Here is a 24,979-nt window from a genome sequence, read left to right as displayed (position 1 = left end):
GATATAGCAGTTGTAGTTACAAATAATTAGTGACATGATTTATCAATTTATACACCTAATCTCTTAACTATTAAAAGGTGTATTTCAGTACAATACTAATTCTGCATTAATAGAGTTTTTTTTTAGAAATTTTATGTCATCCTTTATACTTAATAAACAAGTTTTTAAAATAATATCATATTATTTGTTTATTTATCATATGATTCACAAATCACATATAAAATGTTTGTAAACATATATTTTAATTGCAAGTGCTGCGATGATTATAAACAACCGTTTATATGTAACAAGAGGTAAATATTAAAAATAAAAAATAAAACACGTGCCGAAAGAAAAAAATTGCTGACAAATATTTATCTTTAATATGAATAATTGAAGAGCGTGTGGGTGACAATTTTGTATAAGCTACGAAGGTACACATATATATATATATATATATGTGTAGCTTATGATACTCCCAGTAACGTAAGGATTCTAACGCGTGGTCATGCATCTAAATCGGTTCAGCCGTTGAGATGCTATGGTGAAACAAACATACATACGTTCATACATAAACAATAAAAATTACACTCCTTTTTGAGCAGTCATATAAAACCACTAGTTAAATGAATAAAATTGATCACTTGATCTATCAAATGATAGATTTGAAAATAACTATGAAAGTCGTTTTTGAATAACTCGCGTTCTGAAAGGTTCGGAAACCTCGTATCTAATACGTGAAATGCGAGTCATTCATTCATCTGGAAGATTTTTTTCAATTTAAAAAAAATTTATTTATACAGCCTATGACACTCCCGGTAACGTAAGAATTCCAACGCGGGTTATACTTTTAAATCGGTTCAGCCGTTGAGCTGTAACGTTGGAACAAATATATTACACTCCTTTCTGAGAAGTTGTTTAAATAAAAGAAAGGGATTATTAGTCAATATTTAGCAATAAAATTGTGGCGCAAAGAGCGGACCAATGGTGGTGCGCTGGATGGCCGCACACGGGTCCCTCCACGACTCGCTCCCGCTTGAAGCAGTCCGTTGTCAATTAATTTACAGATTATTTAATTTCTAAGCGTACATTCCTTTTATTTATTTATTATTATTCATTAATTTTATTAATAAAAGAAAGGGATGATTAGTTAATATTTAGCAGTAAACAAAAGATTATTTATTTAGCAGGAGAGAGTCGTAGGCGCGCATCCCGTGGTCTGCTCTACGCCAATAGCAACAACTGGCAACTAACGCAATCTTACACGAACACACACAAGCTACGCAACTTCCTATTATTAATATGGCTAGCCTAAAACATTATATTGCTATTTTAAAGTATTAAATTCAATATCTACTCACTCTTTGAGCCTATTTTAAATATAAAAACACCAAAATGTTCAGAAAAGTATTTTCTACACACGAATATTTCGTTTCTTAAAATATTTCTGTAAAATACTTAATACTTTCACAAACATGAGTATACAAATGCGTCAAGGATCAGGAGGCAGAGCTCCCTGGCTAGACGGTCGGGTGAGCGAAGCGAGGCCTGACAGGCTAGTAATATATAACTAAGATGAAGCAATACCAACAAATAAGAGCATGAATAAAGACAATGCTTACATGGTCAAACATACTGCCCATCAAAAAATCATACAATTTTAATAAACAACAAATAACAATAGTAATAACTATAAAATAAATTTTACTACTGTAATTCATTCATTCAATATCATAGCAGGTCTTAAAGCACAACTATTTTCAATTCAAATAAATCGATACTGAAAATACCATCGATCATCCATTTAGAATCTATATATGATTTTTTGTGGCCTTTTAGTTACAATTAAATGTACATATATATATATATATATATATATACACATTTATATAGCCTATGACACTCCCCGTAACGTAAGGAATCCAACACGGGGTCATACATCTTAATCGATTCGACCGTTGAGCTGCTATGGTGGAACATAAATACATATATACACAATAAAAATATTACATTCCTTTCTTGACTGTTGTGTAACTAGTGAGTTCACATTAATGTTTACATACGCATATTTTATAACAAACATTTAATTTACAGATATAATTCTGAGTTCATAGATTTATTTACATTCAGAAAACAGGCTCTATATGGGATATGCTCCCAGAGAGTACTGTGCCGCATATGGATAATCGCTAATTTCTATCTGCACTACAGTCATATCCTGAGGATGAAGTAATTTTTAGTTTATGAACGGAGTCTGCACATATGATTGTATGGTTGGTCATGATTATGTTTGTGCTATATCATATTTTCTAGAGAGGAAAAAAAATTGGATCATTATTTCCTATAGATCTATAGATTGCTTATTTGTGTTTTTTTTTTGGATTTGATGGCATGCAGGTAAGATCATTAACCGTGTATTCTTATATGTACTAATACTGCAGGTATGACTGAATGTCAAGGATATACCTATCCATGGACAAAAATAATTACCATAACTTTAATTTCACTTTTTGACAGAGAAACATATCTGTAAAATATCTTACTCTCTCTCTTTTCTCTTCTTTCAGAGAAAGGGATAGATGATATCAAAGGATGATCTGTCACCAGAAGAACTGCAATATCTGGAAAAATCTCAACAGTAGTTATTCACTTCATGCAAGACTATGGGGGTCCATCCTGCCTAAAGTGGGAGATTAGGAAATCTTTATTAAGGATAGCGACATAATACCTATCATTTGATTTTTCCTGTACTAGCATTAGATGTTACACATACTCGTATGTATTTTACATTTTTTCTTTGGCTGTTTAAATTCTTCATTAAATAATGAATTAAAATAGAGGTTTTGTTAGTTTAATATAAAAACTTACTATATCGACAGATATAATAAGGTCAAATCTGTTCTGAAAGTAATTGGTAAGTTGAGCATTATTGGAGACTAACGTTATTCTTGTTTTACTTATTTCTCATTTAAATTATTCACTATCGTATGAGCAATGAAAACAATACAAATGTTCACATTTATTAACATAATAATTCATATAACAAAAACATTTCTACTTATATTTTTATTCATAATTCATTATCTGTATTGATAAATGAAATCTAGAAATTACAGTTAATGCATGAAATATGAACTTGTATTATAAAGCAAATAACCTGACTTTAAATAAAAAAATAACCTTTTTTCAAATAAAAAAAGTTGCTGTTTGTAAACATGAATAGAGAAAAAGGAGTTGTTTTAACACTTGGAATTCATGTATTTTTATATTTTATACTTTTCACAAAACACACTTTTAAACAAAAAACCATTACAACTCACTACATCAATCATGAATTTAAACAAACAGAGAAGAAATAAATGAAGTCTTTTCTCACTCTACAATTAAGTCATTGTAACATTATTTGTTTTAAATTGAACATCATGGTCCCTTGGCAAGATTTACTTTTTTGGTTGGCTGTATGTATTTTGTGTACTGATTGACTTTGCTGAAATTTTGCAGTCACCAACAGAAATGTGATATTAAATATTAATAATTTTTAGCTGTCAATCAAAATGTTTTAAAAACAAAAACATAGTTTCCAATGGTTCCAGAAGAATAGTTTGAGGATTTCTTGTGTACAACTATGGGTAATATATATATCTTCTTTTGAGCAATATACGTTTTCTTTCTTAAAGATGATTAATTCTCTTATTATTACTTTATCATTTTCTGTGATTTTTTCAAAGTAGGAGCCATCTAGTCAGTTTATCTATGCTTCATAGATTATCTTTATTTTGTGATTTATGTTTCTTAATTCTTTCCTTTTTTCTTAATAAATATCATATCATTATGCCATATTAAAGAAAGATGAATAATATCATTTAATAATGGAAAATTCTTCCCTATTACCCATGTGATCTCAGTGAAGTACATTTTAGCATTCTGTGATTTCGTCTATTCTTGCCAGTCAGTTGTCCAGCATTACATTTGATTGAAGCTGATTAATTAAATTTTTTATGGATTTTTGATTTAAAACTGTAAATATTTGGTTTTTAAATTTTTTTCTCGATTTTTTTTAAAACAATTTTGAGAAGATCTTTTAGTTATATATAAACATTTTCAATTTAGTTATTTAAAGTTATAAGAAAAATACATGCAATAGCTGGTTTCACACAGATAATGAACATGAACTCCTATGGAATATAGAAGTGGTGAAATACTGGCACTTCTCTCTGGCCTTCTTAAGACCAAATAAATACAAAATACAAAATACAATTTTTAATAATAAGAGGATTAGAAAACAGTTAGAGGGGGAAATGTCTCTATTAAATATTTGATGTGGGTATTCATACATGAAGATCACAATTATGAGTTATGATTAACTTCATACATTAATTTCATTAAAACTGGAACTGAGATTAAGTGGTAAGTAACTAGCTGATAGAAATGTTATTAAACAGGATTATTAATGGCTCATACACATAATTTTTTAAAACTACTTTATGAAAATATAATATTGATAGAAATATACACAAAAATGTTATTTTAGGTATGTAGATTTCAAGAATTAGAAACTTTCTCAAATATAAATTTTATGGATGCTAGGACGCCCAGCAAGTTTTCTTAATTAAAGGATGAAGCAAAAAAAAAAAAAATCATTATCAATATAATTAAATTTTTTAGTTGCTCCAAAAGTAGTCGTTTTGTAAAAGCAGGTTAGAATATTAAAAAAAAATTCAATTTTCATAAGTTGAAGAAAGGAACTAATTCATTTAAGTTTAATTAATTGAAAGTTTGGATTGGCAATGGATTCCTGAACCTACTGACATCACTGAAACTTTTGTATCCTTGAAAAATAATGTTGCTTGAAAATAAAGTTTGAATATCAAAAAAATTTTTTTACTAATGAATGGGCTCAAGGAAAATATGTAAATTTGTTAAATGTAAGAGTATCTGGGTAAGCAAACTAGATCAAATTTTTAATACCATAAAATTTTTACTGGTCCATGACAGATTAATAAAAAGGATTGAAGGACTCAAGTTTCTATTTTAGATAAAAGGATCTCTTGAAGCACAAGAAAGAACTAATTCTTTGAATAACATTATATTTTTTTAATTTTTCAGAGGTAGAACATATCTTCAAAAATAGTTCCAATATTGCAAGAATGAACCTTGCAATTATTACTCTTATCTTAAAGTAAAAACTAATTTAGAAAAATAAAATTTTGAATACTGTAACATTTTAATTTTTACACGAGCAAATTGTAGAAGGGAGGATCCAGAGTTGCACAACTTCAAATTTTTTCAGTTTTAGTGATAATATGATACTCCCTGTGGAGTTTAAAAACTAATTGAAAAATATAGACAATAAATAAATAAACTTTTCTAAATATATAGTGGCATAAAAAAATACATATAAGAATTAATAATAATGTTTTTTACAAATTTTTATCTCAAATTTTTTAATCAATAACTTCTATGTCTAATTAAGGAAGAAATAGTGTACATTGAGTTTTTGAGAATTTTGAAACTTTACTGTTGCATCCTCATTATACATGGTTCTTGTATTTTTATTGTTATTTTATCTTCAGAATAGTTGAATATCAAGCTGTGTGGTATTTCAAAGATTTCCTGCCTGTGGAAGGTACTACTTTCTTTCGGTATAAAACATAAGATGGTAAAATAACATCTTGTTATTTTCTCACTTACATTGAATTTATTCTCTAAGCTGGAGAAAAAATTAAAGCACAAATACTCAGTGTCTAGAATACTTTTGAAACCTTGGGCTGGAACTCCACCTTTTGCGTAGAATAATTGTTTTTTCCCCATTTTCATTCTTATTTTTAAATGATAAGTGAAATAAAACTTTCCATTAAAATTAACCTTTGTTGCCTGAATATAAAGTTATATCGATTCATTTATTTGTTCATAAACTAAATATCATTGTTTTAAACATATTTTAAAACACTGATTAATGATAGCAGTTCAGTATGGCTTTTCTATATAAATTTTTATTTTTTGTAATCATTTCAGCAGAAAGAAATTATTTTACAATTAATATAATTTCAAAAGATTACTGTAATATATCTGACTCATTCATTGTTGTTTGTAGATATAACAATAGTTAATTTACCAGTATAATTGCAAACTGATAAATGGAAATTCTTTGAATTAAAAATTCCTTCTTTGTCATATTAAAATAGGCTTCTATCCAAAATGAAATACACTTGTACTGCCACTCACACATTAAATAAAAAAACAAAAAAAAAAAACAAAATATAAAATGTAAAATAAAGGTATTAATTTTTAATTAAATCTTTTTAAAATAAAAGACAATTGCTATCAAGTTTTGTGTTGTAAAATAACACAACAAGGAATTCTTTTACCCCAGTACTGTATAATTATTAAATTACACCTTCTTTTATTTTAAAAGATATATTCATGATTAAGCAGTGCTGTAGTATGTAACAGACATACTAAAAGAAAACTTATTAACAGGCAAATATTTTTTTGTCTTTTATAAAGAGTTATTCTGTCTCATTAAAAAATACTGTATTAACTTCTTACTTATGTAGATATCTTTTGAAATATTAAGTTTTTGTCAAAACGGTTTTTTTCAGTTTTTTTATCTAAACAATATTTATTATAAAAAAAAAAAAAGCTTAGGATATTAGTTACAGTAATTAATCATTGATTATTACTGTATTAAAACAATTTGTTATTGAAGAACCAGAGAAAAACTAAGCCACTGAATTTCAAATTTAATGTTATGAAATCTTTTCAATATGTAGGAACAATTACATTTAGTGTAAAATGAGTAATGACAAAGGATTATTATAAAACTGTTCAATTAATTTTATAACTATTAATTTGTACACTTAAACCATGATAAATTTATTATGGGTCTTTGCAATCTTTCATTTACTGGAATAAGAACAATCAACATTCTTTTCACTCTTCTCTTTTCACGTATTTCTTGGTTAAGAGTGATGTTTTCAATCTAAAAATAACTTAGTCTAAAAAAAAAATCTGATGTAGACCCCACATGACTTCCTTGTATGCCTATTAAATTACATATACACATTTTGTTAAAATGAAAAGTACATAAAATTTTATTTTATTAATAACTTCTGATATTTTTTTCATTTTTTTATTTTTTTTATTGTTATTAGTGAATTATTATATATTGTAATTTTTTGTTTACAATCAGTGGTTAATAATTACGTACATTTAAATAAAAAATAAGTTAAAAAAAAGAGGAGATGAAATCTGATTTGCACCGATGTGCCTTCTTCTTCTAAGATCCAAATATTTCATTAATTAAAATTTCATTTGGCTATAACTCTTGAACCAATGAAAATAAGTACCACTTATGATGTATTGTTGAAAGGCTCTAAATGAGGACTTATAACTGTAATACAGAAAAATCCAAAATCCAATTTCATTTTGATTTTGGGCTTTTTTGGATCCTTTTGGTTCAGTCGATTGCAATCAAAAAGGGAGGTGCACAACTAGATGTTACAATAGTAATTAATTCTCCTATATAAGATAAAACTATTTTCTTTTTGTCCCCTTACTCTAACTAAACATATTAATATAAAAGGGATGGTGCCACAAAATGGGCAAGACCCTTGTGGATACCTAATCTTTCATCTTTTACAAAACTCACTTCTAATTATAAATCATATAAATTAAGTATGATTAAGTAAAGTTAAATAATAAATATTAAATTGTATTATAAAACAATGTTAAATTAAGTATGATTAATTTAAGTTAAGTAATTATAAAACAATGTTAATATTGGTTCTAGACTATGAATAGATAACCTTAGAGTACAATTATAATTAGTATTAGGATTACTCCATTAATTATTAATTTTGTAAAAGTGAAAGAAATAAAAGAATTCAAATTTGAATAGTCCTAAATCCAAAATTTTCAATACCCTATGGCTAATCGTTTTTGAGTTATGCGTGATACAGATGTACGTTTGTACAGACGTCACATCGAAACTAGTCAAAATGGATTCAGGGATGGTCAAAATGGATATTTCTGTTGAAGTCTGAAAACCAAATTTTTCATGATCACAATACTTGCTGCACTTCATACTAGGAAGGAAAAAATACATGGGTAATATGAAAACCCTACCATATTGAAATAAACTTTGATTTAGGATTGCAATAGATTTAATATAAAAAACAATAATTTAAAAATACATGTTGAACCAGGCTTAAACATAAATTGTCAGATTCACAATTTTTATTTTTTTCAAATATAAAGAAGTGTAAATTTATGTTTAGAAACTGACCTATTTTTTAATTATTTCATCTGGAATTAATTGATAATTGTTTGAGGAAACAGTAATGATTAATTAATTTCATAATGAAATTTTTTACTAGAACTACCCAAGTCCTGTTCTGTAGAAGGGATTAAATTTGAAGAGCACGTGATCGGCTATACGACTAGCTATAGACCTGCCCACAAAAACTGTCCAGTTTTTTATATCAAGGCCAGATATACTTATACAAGAGCAGAAATAACATAAAAAAAGTTCATTTCGTCAATTGTGGTTTTGATTTGAGAGGAGAATAATGACCCTTACTGCTTTTGGCAGACTTTTTTAGTTCCAAATTTGATTTGCCCTTGGATGAACAGCACTAAATCTTACTTCGACTCCTGTGGTAACAATGGTAACATGTAAGAGGAGAGTATAGACTGTGCCTGGGACATTTGATGCTGCAACCCTTTGTTAGTTTTGGTACTATCAGCAATTACAGATAACTATACTCAAAGATAGGTGAATGATTTCAATGTTTGTAATCAAATTCAGTACATGAAGTAATTGAGTCTCATCGGTTTGTGTTTATTCTTTTTTTCTCGATAGGAAGCCATATAACTACTTGTTATAAGGGACATCAAATCAGGTTATACTTTCAGCTATTATTATTTTCTCCACACAACAGTTTACTTGACTAATGAGATATATTTGTATAAGTATATAAATACAGTATATATATATTTAAATAATAGATGGATGACATGGCTAAAAAATAAAATAATAGTGGATTCAATTAATTCAAAGAATACATTGTAAGTTTTGGTAAGTACATAATAAGAAACCTTGAGTAAAATAATTGCACTTGGGCTTTTAATGAATTAGCGGCATTCCATTTCACATAAGAGTAGATGACAGCATTCTGTAAATACCTAGAGATTTTTCATTATGTATCATTGTGAAGTGACTACTTTTTTGTAACAGATGGTTGAAATGCCAGTATTTAATTAACACTCTTCTATTGTTTACAGTTTTCTTTCTATTCTCATTTTAGATGGAAATATGAACATATGACCTAATATAATAGTAGTGGTAATACACATTATTAGTGAATACATATATTATAATATGGACAGTGAAAAAAATAAACTTCTTATGTTAACTGAGAGTCTGTCTAGCATTGTTTTTTTTTCTTGGTAAATATTCCCTGTATTAAAACCACTATCACGAAAACTAATTATTTAAAATAAATTTAAAACTCTAATTCTGTTCTTAAATATACCGTAACATTAGTTTTCGTAAGTTACCAGTTTTTGCTTAACAAAGTAATGGAAAGTTGAAAATGTCACTATTTGGGAACTCAGATAAATAACTTGTAGTCAATACACTTAATTTTCTGTCATTGCTACAAATAAATTTCAACTGATGTAATAACTAAGAATAGAATAAGTTTAATACGGCATAAATCGAATGTTTTCAACCTAATTGTTTGTAAGATACACCTGTTCAAAGATAAGGTATTTATGATTCGTATAGTTATCCAGTTTAAAAATTCAGTTAGGCACACCTAGGAATTAAATAACACTGTAACTGGTTTCATTAACTTTCTTGGTGGAGAGAATACACAAAAAAAAATAAATGACCGACAATTTTATGAGAAGATAGCTTACAGAAGCTGGTAATTATAGATTTTTCAGAATATCAAAAAACATGTATTTAAAACAAATATAAGTGACCTAAGTTGTAAAAAAAACTTTTACCAGATTTTTTTTTCAATTAGAAACTTTTTACTGTGTTGACAGTTTCCTAGAATTTCATTTTATTATATTGGCAATTATATTTAGTCTGAAATTTTACATCTTAAACATATTATTGCAAGTACTAAGCAAAGTAAATTAATTTTATACACGAAAACTTTCTCGGAGCCCCTTTCTGAGATTCCATTTCAAAAAAATACATTTTTTTACGTATATCATTCTGAATTAATAATTACAATTTTAATCATTTCAAAAATCATAAATTATGTTCATCGTCAATTTTCTTAGAAAAAGTATGATTAAATACAGGATGGTAGACTATAATCCAAAAAAATAATTCCTACATTTTCAGTTCGATAATTTTTATAACAGTAAACGTCGCGAAAATTCCCACTGTATAAACACAAGTTAATAGCGGTAAAATTAGCTTAATAAAAATAATTTTTATAACATCAGTTATACAATAAAAGTTGTTTGCATTAAATTTTCTCGGTATCAGAAAATTTTTTACCGACTAGTGCCCACTAGCGATTAACGTTACGCGAAGGTTATTAGCAGCCTAAACTGACCTAGTCTTCCGACAGATTGAGCGTGCTTACTAATGACTACGCAAGTACATAGCGTACAAACACCCCACCACACCCATCACTTACCCCTCAAGGTCGATCGATGCGAAAAAAGGATTCTGTATTAACATCTAATAATTATGATACGATACTAAAACAACGGCTTCCCTAAACTACCGGTGTAAACTACCTATATAAGAAGCAAGCCACCGCTACTATTCACAACAGTCCTAGCTACACGCTCAGGAGGTTAGCAACTACCAAGATGTTGTCGCATGTGAGTATTAATTTTATAAATATATATTTGATTTTACAACAAACATAGTTAAACTAACGATTCTTCTAGAAATACATTATTTTTTTACTATATTTTTGAATTCATACACAAACCTTCAAAATAATTTATTAATTATTGGTTTGAAGTATAGATGATAAAACACGTACTTCGCAACAGATAGAAATAGGGTTATACACATATAGACACATTAAAATCCATGTTATTGCTAATTACGTAAAAGAATTTAATTATTATGTGAAATTTATTGTTAGTTACACGTATATAATATATTATATATTTTGCTATAAAATGTAATTTGCCTTAAAATACTGGATAACAAATTTTTATTACGTTAAGTATAAAAATGTAAGGAAATATCTTTTCCAAGGGACTTAGAGATTAATTGTTGTAACAACAGGATTTCCATTTTCTATTTTCATTGAAAGCATTATACATTATCATGTTCAAATAAATAAAAATCATGGCAACTCAAATAATTAGAGTAAGAATTTGTTTACGTTGATGATTAGTAAAACAAGAAACAAATTAAAAAATAATATAAACCAATTTCGTATACTGCATTAAGTGTTTTATAGATTAGTTTATTTCTTAACAATATTAACATTTTCTTGTTAAAATTCCGTATATAAAAACCCCCTGTGTTGAAATTTCTTATTTTGATTTACGTGGCTTTAAAAAAAATTTAGTTAATAAGAAACTGCAGCAAAATACATCAGGTCTTGTATCTAATAGCTGCGCCTTTGTTCAAAATTATTTTATTTAATTTATCAGGCTTTAAGGGAAATCTTTCTGGGGCTTATAATTTGTATGTTAAAGTATTTTCTGAGATTCGCTGAAAATAGGATACGTTGAAATATTATAGTTTGAAGTGGAGGAATATGTTGAAATATTCGCTAGGCTGGATATGTAGATAGCATGTCAAAAATATTCCCGATATTGATACCCCTCTAATTTAAAAACTACTTTTCTTTCAATTTTTGCTAATTTTGTATTTTATACAAAAATAATAGGAAAATTAGCGATACGTAACAAACAACAATTTTACTAAAACAATTTTTGAACTCACAACGGGGAATTTTCAAGAGGAAAAATGGTATACTATTATTTTCTCGTTTATTATTTTCTGTTTACTTATTATGTCAAAAATGTTAAAGAGAAAAATAATACCACGCGAAATTTTCAACAAATTTCTTTACATATATTTACTCCCAACAATATCTATAAGGGTGGAATTATTTTTCTTTAGTAATGTTGCATTCTATTAAAATGTTTTATGAAAAATTAATTCTCTTGATTTTGTAACAATGCAACTACGTCAGAAAATTGTTCTGAAGCAATCCCATTCAATAGTGTTTTCCACTCGTTGTCATCATTGGTAATATATGCTTATGATATCCGGAATCGCAGTTGTACAGTACGTCATGTCCCTGTAAGTAATACGTAGATAGATGCTTATTTCTTTGAGTACGGCTTAACAGTATTAGATTAGATTTTAACAGTTTAACTTTTTTTAGATCTCTATTTCTAGTATTTCTCTATTCAGAGCATAAGTTTCCATTCAGTAAAATAGCAAAGAAACTGAATACATTGACAATAAATTTGTTAGACTTGTAAATTTGAATCTAAAATAAAAAAAGGTATGGACAAACTATTTATAGTTAATTATCACGTGTGGCACTCTCATCATATAAATATCTCAGTGATGTCAATGTTCACAATGATCCCGCCAAATCCTTCCAAATTAATCGCAGAAATCCTTGGTAAAATGGAAGCCAAATACAGTTAAAAAATGTTAATTAAGCTTTGTGTAAATTATAAAGTATTCAACGAATCATCATTTTTGTTTTTTTCTAATGGCAATGTAAGGTAAAAAGTAATAAAAATAAATGGAATTGAGCTCATATTATTCTTAAGTCTGTTATTGGGATTTATTTGTTATTCATTAATAAACATTATGGTTACACATTAAAGGATTTAGTAATTAAAGCTTTCTATTTTCATTTCAGGTGTCAGTGTTATTGGCTGTAATCGCCCTTGCTCGAGGATCAATCCCTCATGCATCAGTTTCCACCCAGTACCATGCTCAAGACGAGCTAGGTCAATACACCTACAGTTATGCCGGTGGTCCATCCTCAAAGACAGAAACTAAGACCGCCGACGGAGTCGTCAGAGGAGGTTACTCTTACGTCGACGGAAACGGACTCGTACAGAGCGCAAGTTACGTTGCCGACCCACACCACGGGTTCAATGTAGCCGCCACTAACCTCCCGACCGCTCCCGCTGCTCCAGTACCAGCACCAGTACCAGCACCGGTTATCCCAGCAGCTCCAATCGCTCCAGTCGTCAAAGTCGCACCTGCTCTCGCCGTTGCTCCGGCTGTCCCAGCTGTCTACGCCGCCCCTGCTCTTTCCGTTGCTCCGGCTGTCCCAGCTGTTTACGCCGCCCATGCTCTTCACGCCGCCCCAGTTGTTTACGCTGCCGGATACATTCCAGGAGTTGAAACTCCCGAAGTGACCGTTGCTAAAGCCGCACACATCCAGGCCGTCCACGACACCAAGGCTCTCCTTCACTCATGGCGCAGCAAGAGGAGCATCCCCCACGCCTACGGCGCCTACCCGTACGGTTATGCTGCACCAAGAGGATTCGCCTACTCTTCAGTAACTCACCACTACCCGACACCATCTTATTCGGCTTACCCGTACACCCCAGCTTACGCTCCATACGCTCACGTTCCGGCTGTAGCTCACGCCGTCGCCCCTCTTCCAGGACACGACACTCCTGAAGTAGCAGCCGCTAAGGCAGCCCACTTCGCCGCCGTCAACGAAGCCAAAGCCCGCGTCGGAGTCGCCGCCCACGCAGCAGCTCACGCCGCCTATCCGGCCTACGCAGCCTACCCTTACGCAGCTCATCACGCCGCCTCTTACGTGCCTGTACCAGTGACTGACACTCCTGAGGTAGCTCACGCCAAAGCCGCTCATCTTGCTGCTGTTCACGAAGCCAAAGCCAAGGCATACGCCCATCCCTGGTAAATAGAATAAGAAACTTTTGATCACCAAAATTGTAAATAAACAACATGCACTGACGCTCAATATTTTATTAAAATAAATTTTTTATACTTATTTAAAATTTATAAATGATTGTGTTATTTTTATTTAACAAGTTGCCCTGATTCATCATTTTATTACAACATACTTCATGTTTAGTCTTCATTTATAACTAAAAAAAATATTTAAAATTATACATTTTATTTTATTTGAAGATAATTACAGAAATCAGAACCAGTGATAATTTAACAATGAACATTTCTTATATTTTAACGTTTATTGTTGCATTTGACATTTTGTGTCTACATTATTATAAAAAAATATCGAAGTATTTATAATACATACTAATTTATTATAATGCAATAGTAATAATGTAATTATAATTTACGCCTACACACGTAATATATTAAAATGAGAAGCTTCATAAAAACTATTTCATAATACTCTCAACAATTAACAGGGTATGTGTGTGACTCAAAAATAATATTTGTTATTATCCTTGTAAAAGGTTTTCAGTGACGATGCATTTCAATGGCTCCTGTTTATTTTGAATATAACTTAAGCATTTTATAAAAAAATAAACTTTATTTAAATTACTAGAATTATGAAGTTTTAAAACTAAATTTAATATTAACGTTTTACTCAAAAAGTTTACCTAAAATACTTATTCTTTTAACGGAAAATACTTCAGAACGAATATATGTAAATATTTTTGATCAAAAATTTTCAGGTCAGATCTACAGCCTTAAAAATTAAAGAAAAAGCTATAATCTACACTTGCAAAGATTGCACATTATTAGATGAATATTTAAGATAACGCTCACCTATGTAGGATGTAATACATATTTTCTGAGTTATTATTTCACTTAATAATAGAAATTTTATTCCCAAATCCATAAAAATAAGAATATATTCCACCAAGTTGTATATTCACAATTTATAGAAGAAATATTAGCAAATGTGTAACGATAGAATTAGAAACATAAAATCTAACTTTATAAATTTACGTTTTGTTTACGTCTTTATTTACGTTTAATTTGTATAATAAAAGAGGAAGATAATTTTATCGCAGTTAAAATTTATTTCTCCGTCCGCTCATTCTTACAATTAATAAACAGAAAAAAATTATTTTAATCCCTTCTTTACCTCCGGTAAACTCCTAAACTAAATTTGATTCAGATATGATGTAGATTATTGAGTGTGGCACTAAGTAATCCAGATTCCGCAATCGGCCAATTTTCTCTTCTAATATATTGTCGTACATTTTCTGCTCGTATAATTTTGAACTCTAATTTAAAAAATAATCTATTATAGTATGAAACAATAAAATTTTTAAGGACACTAAGCTGTTTTGCCTAATATCAAATTATACAATATTTCAGAATTTCAATTAAATATACTGCAAAATGATTTCATTGCTTGTATCTGTTAACCCTTTCAAAATAACAATTTTCAGAATGATCCCGCGCTGTTTATCTATATGTAGTTAATAAATGCATTATCAAAAAAAGGAAGATCGAATAAAGGAAGTAGGAACTCTTTAAATAAGTAATTCATTTTATATATTACCACTCTCAAACAATCTCGTGATATTTCAATATGATTGGTTTCCACTGAAATACTCATTGATCATGATTCACAGAAATTGGTAACTTGGTCTGTTCGGCAAAAGCAAACAATTAATCTGATATCAATGAAAAAGAATAAAAAATTTTTAAAAAAACATGAAGAGGAAAGGAGGTTCTTATGATTAATGGTATGGGCGATGATAACGCCCAAGCGTTTTTCGCTCACAAACAACCAAGAAAAAAAAAATTATTGGTTAGTATATTTTCATTTTTGATTTCGAACGTGAATAACATAAGTTCTTTTGTCATTCGCATATCTAAATCACGATCATGAAACGAACTTACCTTTCTTTTTCTATTTAGCCTCCAGAACCACTGTAAAGTATTACTTCAGAGGATGAACGAGAATGATATGTATGAATACAAATGAAGTGTAGTCTTGTACAGTCTCAGGTCGACCGTTCCTGAGATGTGTGGTTACTTAAAACCCAACCACCAAAGAACACCGGTATCTACGATCTAGTATTCAAATCCGTATAAAAGTAGGATTCCCTAGTAGTGCGTTTACTATGATTTCAACCTTACAACTTTCTCGACTTCAAAATCAACTGACTTGCGATGACAAGTTCACCACTAGACCAACCCGATGAGTAGACGAACTTACCTGTCAAGCGGTCGACGGTACTTTGAGGAGATGATATTAGAATTATTAGAACGTACGAAAAATTATAGCTGTTACAAGTGAATCTGACCTGTTCTACTAAATACTCGATGTCATTGTACCTTCCCTATATTGAAGCTGCCGGAATTTAAATTACTGAGAATATTGACAGAGGAAAAGACCTGTGCTGGAATGGTTTAGCGACAGGTGACTGACTGCTAATTGAGGAATAAAATTTTCATTTATATATCGAAACGATTAATTAAGATGTTGTGGCAGCAACTAGATGTGACTTAGGTAATTGTGAGGGAAGAACTTCAAAGCGACTGGTGAAACGAACTAGGCGATCTGAAAGTGCGGATGAGCGTAGTACGTTACATTAGGGATTGAATAATAAACGTTACATGAAATTTATTTGTTAATTTTGTGATATATACAAATGGTGTTATATTTTAATCGGTGAGTTAAAAACTTAATAACTTGATTTATAAAAACTCTTAAAACTCGAGAGTGACTATTTTATTTTCCAATTATGTTTTTGTTATCTGTGCGATTTCATTGCTTGTCTGAAAGTTTCCCTTCACAACACAGCAGAAAAACTAAAATATACACCTTTTTTTATTGTTTCATAATTTTTGTAAACTTTGCGCCCTGTAAACATGCACAAAAATCTGAATATATGTACTATCAAGTTCTAACTAATTTAGTAACGCTGCTGTCGACTTAATTGGACTTTTTAGATCAACGGTTTTCCAGTTATTAGGCAAGTATTAGTTATTTCAGCCTAAAATTAGTTTTAAGAACTAGAAATAGTGTGTTTTATTTTTATATGCTAAATAATAGAATATAGTAACTAAATAACCGTAATTTTTACCGGAATGAGGTGGAATTAAAAAAATATTTTTTTAATTTGCTGAATTAACGGCTGCGCAGAAGAAAACTTACCGTAATGATCATATAATAACAGGCTCCACTAGGACTACTGTTTTTAAATAATGTGCTGGTTAATCATTTCTTGTGAGAATTAAAATCAAAATCAAAAAAGGTAAGACGCTACATTTCTATTATCAAAATCTGTTATTAATCTAGAATTTTGTTTAAAAAAAATACATATTAAATATACGTAATAAACAATAGATATACAATAATAGATAATAAACAATGTTTAAATGTTCCATATATTAAGGAAAAAATAGAAACATTTGTCACAAAAGTCTTAGGCCCGATTTCGTTTATTAAACAACGATCATAAGAATTGATTATTTCTGTAAATGCGATATGTATTACATACAAATGCAATCGGGCCGGTAAGAGTTTTGTAACAAATGTTTCTATTTTTTGCTTATTATATGGAACGCTTAAACATTGTTTATTATCTATTATTGTATATCTATTGTCTGTTACATATATTTAATATGTATTTTTTTTTTAATTCTAAATTAATAACAGATTTTGATAATAGAAATCTAATGTCTTATCTTTTTTGATACCGGTATCATTTTGTTAAAAACAGTTTTATTTATATTACAGAAATTTTTGTTTTTTGAGCGGAATAAATAATACCTGCGAGACACTTACCATACGAGTTACAATTTCATTGTAATTTTTTTTTTGTGGATATCACTGCATTTTGTTAGAATATTCTTTTATCTTCTTTATGAGTTACTGATTGTTATCTTATGGATTTATTATTACAATTTATTGCCTTTCTAGAACAAACAAATCAATAATTGCAATCAACAATTTTTTGTTGAGAGTCATATCATTCACTTCATAGAATATTTTTCCTTTTTTAATAAAACTAGTATAATGACCTTCACGAATCGAAGATCCGCAATGTAGTATTGCACTTATTACTTTGTAAGTGAAACCCTCGATTTTTATCGTATCTGTGGACACTTTATACAATTATTAAATAAACTTTTTTTTATTTCTCCATCAATTAGTTCAAATAGTTCTAATTATAGAACAATTTTACCGATCGAATTTATTTATCTTTTATGTAACAAATCTGTGTTGCCACATTTGCAACATTTTCCTACTGTTCGTGTTTTTTTGTGTTTTATTAGCAGCTATAATTTCTTGTAAACTAATACTTTTTTTTTTAATTAAGTTATGGAAAATAAAAAAAATTGTTTCTTCTTCAGTACTTTCACTTAAATGAGAGCATTTACTATTAAAAAAAGCTGTAGTATATTTTCTTTTAAATTTTATTACTTCAAATAATTATCAAGTTTTTGTACGCTACCTAGTACTATCACTATAGTATGTTCTTTCCATCTTTTTAATTCCCCCTTAATTCCTTTTTAATTCCCCCCTAGTGGTGGCAAGAATGCCACCTTGGACCTCGTGGCCAAGGAAACAAGGGATAGAACCACAGAAGGCAAAGAGGCGGCGAGGTGCCGCATGTTTACTGAATGGCAGGAGAGGTGGAGGAATTAAAAAGAAGGACATTGGAGCTATATTTTGATCCCAGAGGTAGCTGCGTGGATCAATAGACCACATGGGGAGGTGGACTCTGGACGGCACAGTGGCTAACTGGTCACGGGTCGTTTGGAGTTTGCCTCTGCAGGATTGGAATGAGGCGTATGAATCAATGTCAGTATTGCGAAGAAACGGAGACGTTGTGAACTTTTTCGTGTGTCCAAGGTGGAAGAAAGAATTGCCATATTACGGTTTGGACTCGCCCCGGGAGAGTCATGAAGTTGATGCTCTCATCCGGTAAAAGTTGGACCATGTGTGCTTAGTGGTTTAGAAGAGTGCTTCACCAGAAGCTACTGGAGAAAGAACGTGAGGAGGACAGCAAGGATGTCGGTTGAGGACGGCACTGGGAGGCAGCCTTCGGGGGCCGGTGGCAGGGGTGCCTCGGCATTGTCATCACCAATGGCTTCCGTAGGATGCGTTCCCGCCGTCTGAGGCCGGCATAGCTGTGCGGGGTTACGAAGAGTCCACGTGTATAGAGTACGTATTGAATTGTAAAAATATAGTGTGAATGTGATGTGTAAATATTCGTATGAATGTGAGGTGTGCCTGTGACGGACGTGGTTTTGAGATTGAGTCTTTACGTCAGTTTCAGTACCACGTTGCGTGAGGGAATGGTTTTTTTAGTGGGTCCCACTGCAGTAGGCGGTGAACCCCACACACCCAGTACGTACGGGTTACTGGGCGTTTGGTTTAGACAAATTTTCACACTTCCGACGAAAAAAAAATCCACCTTAATGTCAGGAATTATTTTATTACTTTGTAATACTGTATTACTTCTTCATGGAACTTTTATACCTGATAGCACAATAATATTTTTGAGAAAATTAAAATATCAATATGTTTTTTTGTAATTCATCTCCTTTCGCACATCTGCCTCCACGCCATCTCTCTTTGCTTCACGTGTTTCCTTTCTTATTTCTTTTCGTATAAACCGTATTTATATATGTTGCCATCACTACTTTTGTTAGCTTTTGCGATCTCCATTAGTACAATATCTCATCAATCAATAATTATTTCTTCCTGTTACGTAATAACTCTCTTTCTATTTCTTCCTGAACCTGATAGAACTTTTTCCGAATCAATAATGTATTTTCAAAGGATTCTCATTTTTGTTGAATATCTATTCGGATCTGCTTGTCTTATTTCATTCATCATTAATTCTCTTTACTAATTGGCCCTTTATTGTAACGTCCTTTATATGTGAACATTGTAATTTTTGCCCATATTTTTTACTTCATTACTTTCTTTAAATGAATTCCAAAATTAACAGTTATGTTCTTAATAAAAATGTATCAACTTATGTCCTACCTCAACCTTATTCCTAGCCTGAAATCGCATATAGTATCTTCTTCCTTCTCTTTTTAATTCCTTGCATTAAACTCTCCCATTATAATAGTGATATTCCTGGTTCTTACAGAATCAAGTATCTACTGAATTTCTACGTACAATCTACGAAGAAATTATTTATAATAGGGTAAAATTTGCAGAAGAAGAAATAATTGTTAATAAATATAAAAAATCAAACGAAAATTACGTTATTTCATTGCAACAAGTTCAATTTCGTTGTAGTAAATGTATCCCTACGTTCATCAGTGTAATAACACGCATAAAAAAGGAAGCTGAAGGTATATTTTCAGATAAAAAGGGGCAATCAAGTCTCAATACTCCAATTAAAACTTGCCTATACTGACCTAAAACAACATTTAATAATTTAAGGACTTTCATTAAATAACTTACAATTTAAATGGTAGCGTCAACAATAATAGAAAATTATTACTTGAGAGAGAACATATTGTCGTATAATTTATATGGCTGAATGTATTGTTTTAATTTTTCACTCAACCAAAAAATCATAGGAGAATGGAAGCAATGACAAAATTCATATGCAATTTTCCAGAAATGAAATAGCTATCGTAACTTACTTATGCGGAAAAAGACGTATTTGTTCCTTATGCCTAATTATCATAGACCATTAGACCAAAAATAAACGACTATAATGAGAATATAATTGGAACTTTAAAAAATCGGTTCTGTAAAAACTTATTAAAATCGTGTAACCAAACAGAAAACTAGTATTTAACAACAAATCATACATTGTGTTTTAAGAGGAAAAAATTTCAACTGTTTCAAGGAGTAAAGTAGAAATGCAAGAGTGACTAAAATAGGAATATTTCTTTCGAAAAATCAATGATTAATTGACAGAGTTATTTTGGTTTATATAAGTTTCAAAGCAATTTATAACTTTCTTCTTGACTGCATTTTATAATAATAGTTATTCTGTTCTTAGACTGTCTCCTTATCAGCCAGACTTGAACCCGATTGAGCTCATTAGGAAAAATTAATAAGAAAATTAGTTGGGAGATCAAAAATAACATATCAGGGGAAGGAGCCGATTAGTTTCGATGAAGAATCGGTTTGCTTCTCCAGTTGCTGACATGAGGTCAAAATTTTCCTTGCATGTTATTGAAATTTAAAATGGCATTTTAAGTAAAGAATCTAACGTGAATATTGAAGTTAACTGACAGATTGATTATCCAACTGAATACTGGAAGTAGTGCTGAAACAGTGAACTTAAGTGAAGATGAAATTCATGAATATTATATTATTTGTGCGAGAGTTTTGTTCTGCATTATAAAACTGTAAATTTTATGGTGTACACACTTATGCAGATAGAATATACATTAACACTTATTGTGTTTACCGGGTAGTAAACCTCAAGATGAAACATGGGAAAAATATAGTTTACTATTAATATTATTAGTTTTACTCCTACGATCGGATTAGTTTATAATTGTAAATAAAAATTTGGTAAAAACCATGGTTACATATTTTTCATTAGAACTTCGCCGGTAAAAGTCCGAAGAACTAGACGGCACGGCGAAGTCAACGAACTGTTTGCGGTTCTAAACATGACCTAACCTAAAAGTGAAATGAAAATGGGGGAAAAATTAAGAAATAACCATAAAAACATTGTATTTCAGTTCAATTAGATTTGTAATAAAGAATATTTTCAAAAAATACATCAAATTTTTTCAGACAACGTTTTTTCTTCTATTTGATGAACCGCGGTACTCGAAAATGTCACTTTTTACGGTTTAACCAAATAAATAATAAAATATCAATACAGATAATATTTTTTAGTATTATTCGATAACTTAATAAAATGTCCGCTTAAAAACACTATAGTCCAATGGTGCTTAATTTAAATTTCTATGTACACAGAAACAAATACATAATTAATTTTTACTAATTACTTTCTCTCTTTCGCCCTCCCTGCGTGTTTTTGCAGAGATTTGGTGATCAAAGTGCATTTGCTTTCCACCATCTTCTGATCACTACTGAAAAAACAACAAAACCACTTTCATATTCCTTCCACCGACTAAACTAGAAAAGAGAACGAGCAAGTAACGTTCCATGCACACGCGGAGTAAAAAAAAACTATCTTCCACGCCAGCACGCCAGGGTCGGCATTGCGGAAGCGATAGTGCTCTCTCCCTCGCAGCCTCGCGTACAGATTCCTATAGCGCATGCACACAATAGCCAAACACCACGCCGCTGGAACTGTGAAGCGCACAGTCCCATACAAAGATTTTTTAAAAATCTTTTTCATAAACTGGCGGATGACTACTGACATTAAGCTTAAGGATTATATATTGTATAAGTATAAAGAAAGAATTAAAGAAAGAGGGACTCATTATATTAAATGTTAGCGATAATATCAAGTAGAAACAGGAAATGCTGCAGTTCCAAATTGTCTATACGCGAGACGCCACTGCTGAAGAATTATTCAAAGGTATAAGGCAACAAGAAACAATAGATGGAGATACAGACAGAGATATGGATCCAAATGTAACAAAAGAAGAGGTAAAATACCCAGTAAAAATAGCAAAATGCCACAAAGCTCTGGGCTTAGATGAAATTCCCACAGAGATAATCAACTTAATTAAAAAGAAAAAAATAAATGTATTATGCAGATTAGTAAAGTTAACTTAAGATTAGTTATGTAACTTAAGAGAAAATTGTTGAATATGATTGTACCCTAGATTCAACTGATGTTCCCTAGAAGTTTCAATTCAATCAATCATTCCTTGAAATTTGCAATTATAATGAAATATCATTAATCCAGGTCATTATTCTTGTTACATCAAGTATGATTTTTATGTAACAAAGGACCTTAAAGTTAAACATTAACATACTCATAAATGTATTTTCTATCATTTAAAAACTAAATGTTGATACTTCATATACTTCACAGAAAAACTATTAATGTCAAGCAGTAATCAGGTACTGATTTGTTTGCCCTGTGGTATTATTTTTCAAAGGTCAAAATACATTGAAAATAATGAACACGTTCATTGCTGAAGGCTCTAAGATTATTATGGAAAAATCTTTGTATGGATTCAAGAAATAAAATCATTTTGAAAATGATTCATTACATTTTTTTCAGACACGCTAAGCAAATTATCCAAGTTACTAAAACTTGGTACAAACAGTCTAATATATTACATAAAATCATAGGATAATCATTTAGATCTTCCTTTATTAACAAATAAGGCACTTAAGAAAATGTGGCATTAAATTTAGTATCATAAATAAGTTAAAAACAAATGTGTAAACAGAGAAAATCAGGTAACTGCTGCTAAAAAATTGTTGCTTAAATTATCTTCTCTATAATCATAAGAATCTACATTACAAAATTCTGCTTAGAGAATATGTTATCCAAAATATCAAAACAAGGATATATATTTCTCAAATTCTGAATTTATTAAAGATTATCAATTACTACTGAAACACAGAAGTCAACACTAATTATTTTTAAATAATTAGTAATTATTTAAAAATATCAAATTAAATATTTAATTATGTATTTAAATAATAATTTCTTATGACAATGGATGAGTAATAATAATAATAATAATTTCTTATGACAATGGATGAGTAATACTATGGTATACCGGGTGGAGAAATTACTTTGATCATATATATTATTTCATTTTAATTAAAATTCAATGTAAAATTATAATATAATTTTGCACAGAATTTTTAAATGTCTAATAATTAACTAACATTTAAATTTTTTATGACGCAAGACCACGGCTGCAAGAAAAATAAAAAATTCGTTTTTTTTTAATGAAAATCTCTACATAAATGAAACACTCCAATCTCAAGCGACGAAACTTTTATTTTCAGTTTAAATTTATTTTAATATTGTGCAAATACGCTATCTGCTGGCAGATAATCAAATTCTTTGTTTTGTTAATGTTTAAAAACAGTACGTTGCTGAATAAAACGAGCCTTTTTAAATTAGCTTTATTATTATTAATCAGTTTTTCACTGAAAATCTTGAGCCTAATACAGGTCTTAGAAAAACGCTATCTAAAAAATCATTACTTACCCCACGCAGTACAACATACAAGTACGTTATTTATTACGAAATAACTAATAATTCTTGACACTTTCAAGTAATTTATTAATGAAATTGTACTTTTTTCCGGTATTTCTTGAAGAATTCATTGTCAGTCTTTTCGTATTTAATCATCATTCTGTAGTAAATGAACTGTAATTTTCTTAATGAATAGCTAATATCTTCTAACGATTAAGTTTCTTCTCGTTTACTCTACATCATATTTTCTTTAAAGAAAAATTCTGGTTAAAAAGCACTCTGAAATTTCACATTTATATTCTGGATATGATCTTTATGTCTTTTTTCGTTTATCTATTTTTTGCTAGTGAAAGGCCTAATATATTAAATGATTGTACGCTTCGAGTATAATTTAGAAACAACTCACTTGAAAAAAAAAACATTCTCAGATAAGTATTACCAAATCTATTAGTCTCAGGAACACATAAGGGCGATGAGATTAAATTATTTGTGGAATTCCACAAAGCTTGTATGTTAGCAGACATCTATTAAAAAAGAAATACTATTTTGTGGTACATTACTTGTGACATATAGATTTTAGCGGCGATTTACAAACGTATGCTCTGAATAAAATGTGAAGACAACCAAACGGACAGTAAAGTATTTAGAAAAGCACAAACAAAAAGTATTGGAAATGTAATGAGCAGATCGACAAACTAAACAACAAACTGAAGACAAAGAATTAAAATAGTATGCTTGAAGTGAGATAGAATCACTAAAGCCTTTTAACTTACAAAACTTAAGAAAAACTATCTGAAATATGTATTAGCCTTCTTATTTATTCAACAAATAAAAATATTCAATAAAGCTACAGCTTTCTCGGGAAAAAATCCCTTTGTAAGAAATACTAGCTAGAGAAGTTATACATGTAAGAAGTAGTTGTCAAGTGAATAATCAATAGAGGTTAGAAAATGTAACCTTAAAACACAAATTTTATAAAAATCTG

At 29.9% G+C, this 24,979-nt stretch overlaps 1 protein-coding gene across 1 annotated transcript in view; it reads left to right on the top strand.

The window, feature by feature from the left end:
* Positions 1–24,979, top strand: part of LOC142317880 (uncharacterized) — a 154,014-nt gene that overhangs the window by 20,666 nt on the left and 108,369 nt on the right. Inside the window, exons 5-6 of the mRNA XM_075354425.1 lie at positions 10,980–11,067; positions 12,861–13,879. Coding sequence (XP_075210540.1) covers positions 10,980–11,067; positions 12,861–13,879 — 1,107 coding nt within the window. The remainder of the gene's footprint in view (positions 1–10,979; positions 11,068–12,860; positions 13,880–24,979) is intronic.

This window comes from Lycorma delicatula, chromosome 1 (assembly GCF_047948215.1).
Source record: "Lycorma delicatula isolate Av1 chromosome 1, ASM4794821v1, whole genome shotgun sequence".
Classification (NCBI taxonomy): Eukaryota; Metazoa; Arthropoda; class Insecta; order Hemiptera; family Fulgoridae; genus Lycorma; species Lycorma delicatula.
This window is presented reverse-complemented; position numbering and strand designations above follow the sequence as displayed.